This window comes from Elephantulus edwardii, unplaced genomic scaffold (genome assembly GCF_000299155.1).
Source record: "Elephantulus edwardii isolate Elephantulus edwardi_28Jun2011 unplaced genomic scaffold, EleEdw1.0 scaffold00095, whole genome shotgun sequence".
In the NCBI taxonomy this organism is placed as follows: domain Eukaryota; kingdom Metazoa; phylum Chordata; class Mammalia; order Macroscelidea; family Macroscelididae; genus Elephantulus; species Elephantulus edwardii.
The window spans coordinates 614087-619332 of record NW_006399845.1 but is presented as its reverse complement, the minus strand read 5'-3'; the positions used below and the strand labels follow the sequence as shown (position 1 = coordinate 619332).

The 5246-nt window shown below is 31.3% G+C and overlaps 1 protein-coding gene across 3 annotated transcripts in view; it reads right to left on the bottom strand.

Moving 5' to 3' along the window:
• LARS (leucyl-tRNA synthetase) overlaps nucleotides 1–4968 on the bottom strand; it is a 76491-nt gene extending 71523 nt beyond the window's left edge. For 2 of the 3 annotated variants that reach the window (XM_006891103.1, XM_006891105.1), the window contains exons 1-3: nucleotides 4856–4968; nucleotides 2404–2491; nucleotides 1975–2055 (exon numbers count right to left, since the gene is read on the bottom strand). In XM_006891103.1, coding sequence (XP_006891165.1) covers nucleotides 1975–2055; nucleotides 2404–2454 — 132 coding nt within the window. In that variant the 5' untranslated portion in view covers nucleotides 2455–2491; nucleotides 4856–4968. The remainder of the gene's footprint in view (nucleotides 1–1974; nucleotides 2056–2403; nucleotides 2492–4855) is intronic. The other variant, XM_006891104.1, reaches the window with a different exon arrangement.
• Between the last annotated feature and the right edge of the window lie 278 nt (nucleotides 4969–5246).

Genomic DNA, 5246 nt, shown 5'->3' with positions numbered 1-5246 from the left:
CCATGTATATAATTGTCATTTATGTTATTCTGGTTTTCTGTAAAAAGGTATGAGCAATGAATAAATTATTGATTGGAAAAAAAATTACTTTTAAAAGTGCGGCAGTGAATGAATGGAAATCCTAAACCTCTGTAAATGTCTATTAAAATTAATTAAAAAAAAACAACAAAAAAATTACTTTTAATTACAAAGTGGGGAAAAAAAGACTTTTGTATGAAAAAATCTGGCAGGCGTTATCTTAAACAAGTGTTCAAATTATTTTCATTAAAATGGGACACTAACTTAAAAAAAAAAAATGGGACACTAAACTACAGATGCTGGCAAGGGTGCAGACATTAAACTCTCATATACTGCTGACGGAAATGTAGAACGGTGCAATCACTGTGGAACACACTAAGGCACTTATTTGTTAGAAATTCAAATACTATTTGATCCAGCAATACCAGTACAAGCTAAGGTGGTAAGAGCTGGAACACAAACAGACACATGCCCACCCATACTGACTATAGCATCATTTATAATACCAAAAGCATGTCAGTAATCCAAGTATCCATCAAAAAGATTAACGGAAAAAGAAGATATGGTGCATTCATACAGTGGAGCCCTAAGCAACACCAAAGAACAATAAAGAACTTGAGAACCACTGCATACATAATATGGATGAACAGTACGCCGACCAAACTAAGGAAGCTACAAAAAGACAAATATTATATAAGATCACTATTATAAAAAGCTAAAAGGAGGAGAAATAGAATACACTGTTAAAATATATGTTTCCTTTGGTGTTCTTCATCAAATGTATACCTCAGCCATGTAAAACGCCAAAATGTTTAACTCAAAATTGAGGGGGGAAAACCAATCCTAAAATTCAGATTATGGTACATTCAACAAAACAGGTCTCTCTTTCCTAGCCTCACCAAAAACAATGTCATGGCAGACTAAAAGATAATGAGGAAAACTGATAATCAAATGCAAAGTGTTATCCATAAAACAGAAAGTAAACATCAGCTAAAAGAAATGCAGAACAACCAGAAACTGAATGTAAGTCACATTACATGAAAACAGTAATAGTACACAAATGTTAAATTTCTTGTCAGGGAAAATGGGATTCTCTTGTTCTCAGGAAATACATACTCAAGGATATAGACAGAATATATAAAGATATCTATAATTTATTTTCAAAAGGTTCACAGAAAACGTGTGTATGTATTTTGAGAGAAAAGGAAAGCAAATGTAATAAATATTAATATTTGTTAACTGTATGTGAAAAGGAGCCTCACGGAAAAGGAGTTGCACTGCCAATCCAAAGGCATGCAGTTTGACTCCACTAGTTATTCTGTGCAAGAGAGATGGGCAATCTTTTCCTGTGCAATTTACAGCCTCTGAAAACCTCACGTTTGATAACTATTATCACAGCAAAAACTGTGTGAAGAGTATATGGGTGTTTATTTCAATATTCATTTTGCCTGTACATTTGACATTTCTCAAAATAAAAGTTAGGAAACAAGAAGAAATGGAAGTTTAAATTGCCTCACTTTATTACATTTTAGAGAATTCTTTCAAACTTAGCTTTCTGATTCATTCTTTATTAAAAATTATAAATTCATGGTAAGGAAAATAATTTGCAAAAAAATGATTAAAATATAATGGCTTATTACTTACGCCAATATTTTATGTCCTAAGTGCCCATATCACTGTACATTTAATTCTAATATTACTTGTTAGTAACAATTCTAACAAGCATGAACATATAATGTAAGAAAATAAACAATGAAATCACTTAGATTTTAAAGAGTGACCTCTAAGTACATCTTCAAATGTCACTTTAGTTAATTTTTAGTAGAATAAATTCATTTTACAAAACACTTTAGCATAAGACACCAGTGTTTTAAAATCTTACCTCAAACTCAAGAATTGAATATTAACATTGCTCAAAGTAAAAGGAGTAAAAACCAATCCCATACATAATCTTACCTTAATAGGCATTCCAGTACAGTGTAAGCCAAAAGGAAACAGACATCTTTTTCCTTTCAATCTCTGATATCCTACTGCAAACTACAAAAAGGAAATTAAATTATAAAATATTACACCAACACAAAATGCTGACTTTTCACAAAGAACATTAGCTTTACTCTTTATAAATTTTAAAGGGTAGTCTTTGGAAGACTAGTTATATTTTATATCATTCCAAAAGACATACGAACATACCCATGCTAAGACTGCTGTAAATATCAAATATAAACATTATTAACACTTACATAAAAGTATATAAAAACTACATTTAAAATACCTTAGTTCCAAGTTCCCTTAACAGAAAATAATTTACACAGATGTCATTTACCTCAAAATATTATTTATAAAAGGCCCATTCTACTATCTTATTAAACTTAAAGGAAGCTTTACCTCACACTTGGATAAAGAAAAAGTATGTCCCAAATGAAGGCGTCCATTCATATAAGGATATGGAAAGGTAACAAAGTATTTGCCATTGCTGCAAAACAATTGTGAAAAAAATTACAGAAAATGAAATTTTAAGTTCTTTTTTACAATGAGGGGTAACGTAAACTAAATTCTTGACATGAACAACTAGTTTAAATAGAATTCTTTAAAAAAAAACAAATTAAAAGTTCTCTAAAATGAAAACTTAATGTTTAATAGAATAAGACATCTACGGGTAAAAAAGAAACACTTTTAGAAAAAAAAATAAGAAACAATTACTTTTATCCCAAATATTGAAAATTTGACTAAGCTACCTGAGTAAAGATGACATGCAAAAAAATAATTTTTAAAATAGATACTTTCAGTAATCTCAATCAATTCCATAAGTTACTGATAAAATGAGATTTCTTTTCACAAAATACATGTAAAGCAATTTAAGATTCATTGTATCCTATTATAAATCAGTAAATTCATTTAACAAAGCACTTTTTAAAAACTGCTTATTACATTATATTTTTTTCATGTGTATCAAGGGGATTTAACAACATATGTAAGTTATGGAGCCTAATAAAACAACACCTCTGAATATATCATCCAGCTTAGGAACACACCGTAACTACCTGCTCACTTCTCTCCAGGGACACGCTCTCACCAGGGATACCTACTCTCTTTATTTGCTCTTATCACTCCTTGCTTTTTAATAGCTTACATGTAAATTTAAGCTCTTAAATTTAGTTTCATTTGCTTGTGAGTTTTGTGATTAAAAAAAAATACATTCCCTTTGTTGTAAGATACACTTACAGTGTTATTAATTACCTTCAAGTTGATTACAATTCATAAGTGGCCCCTGCAGTCTTTCTTTTTAAATTTTTATGGTTTATTTAGCACAAATAAAACAAGCTTTCTATTCATTTTCTTCACTGCACAGTCTGGCAATAGGATTGCTGACTGTAATGGCCATCCAGGATGCTCTTTCCACAATGGCTTTGAAGTTCTTGGAGGAAACATGTGCAGAATTTCAGCACAGTAAGATTTGTTGCACATCAGTAGCACTTTTAGCTCCCCGACACTGTGGACTAGGAATGTGCAGAAACCACTGGGTAAGATGTGCTTTGTCTTCTTGCTGCTCCCGTAACCAATGCTGGACATCAAAATCTGGCCCTTAAATCTTCTCCAAACCCTACTGTCGATGTCTCTGGGCTTGCGCCAATTACTGTTCTTTTCGACATAACAGTCTGACTGGTGGCAGATGAACTTCTTGGTCCTCTTTTTGACGATCTTTGGCTTCACCAGGGGTCTGAGGGCAGCCGTTATGCCAACAGGAGATGACTGCCGTCTCAGTGGCAAGCGCCAAAGAAGAGAGCAGTAATCTGTTTCCTAATCTCCTAAGTAAGTTTCTTCAATGATGTTGCATTATGAAGGTGTACTTTTTCACTGAACAATGCAGCTTGTTCCGTTAAATCACTTGTGAAGTCAATATTAGAAGAAGCAAAATTTCAGATCTACATAAAAGTCTTAAATTATAGTTAAAAATGTAACATTAGAGGCTGTATTAATCAAACTTTTTTTGCTCTTAAAAAAAATCATTTCCATTGTGGTGTAGCTTAGTCACAAAGAACGTAGACTTTGGAATCAGAATGTCCTTAAAACAAGTCCAGGCCCTGTCAATGCCTAGCTATGGAACACTGAACTCGGCCTCTATCTGTGCTCAGTTTGTTCATATGTAAAAAACAGGAACAAGTATATCACTAATCTTAATAGGTTGCTAAAAAGATTAAATGAGAATATACATATAAACAACTTAGCATATTTCCTGGTAATTAATATTTAATGTTAACTTGTTTTAACATTTATTAATATATTTACTCTTTCTAATAAACCTACTTCTTTATATTTCAACATATATAAATTGAAGTGCATCTTGAATTTATTGTGGAAAAGTTTTAAAGCTTATATTTCTATTTCTCAATAAGGGATTTTCATTTTCTATAGTTTATAATCAATGATATTTTAGCCAGAAAGCAGTATGGTATTTATGTTATTCAAATTCAGGAAGAAAACCATCAAAATGTCTATTTTGTATTTCTGGATATAATTATCATTATAATGAATCTCTCCACTACTCTAGTTTCCAGTAAATAATTACAAACCTTTATAACAATTTCTTTTATATAAATATGAAAAATACTAATTTGACAACAGGAAAAAAACATTTCCATAGCCAAAAATTCTTTTATGCATTTCAGAGTAAAGAAAATCCTAACTGAAAGTGCACAAAGTAGAAGTAACCTCCTCAAGTTCCAAGTTCTAACATTATTAATACAATCTGCCTTATCCTTTCCACAGGCAGCTTCTGTACAATAAAGACAATGATTTAAGAAACATAACGTGCAGAACTTCACAAACTATTACTCACCTGGTCTGCTTCTCTAAATTAGATGCATTGACCTCAAAGACTTTATCAGCATCCCATTTCTCTTGGATTTCTTTTTCAATCTTCTTCAAAAAGTCAACTTTGGCTGTTCCTTTTCTTTCCTATTGGACACAAAATAGATAGCATAATCTACTTTACACTTCAGTGGTCTTAAAAAGAAAAGTGGTAAAAAAAAAGAATTGGGCTCACACAGAAGTGAACTGTTCACTAATTGTTCTTTCACAGTTTTCTTGAAGTTTAGGTGAGTAAGATTTAAAAACAGTGGTTATTATAAACTGCCCACTTCAACTTCAAAGGAATAAAGATGTACTTAGTTACATAAAAAGTTTTAAAACATTTTTTAAGATTCTATGACATAATTGTCATAAAGTAT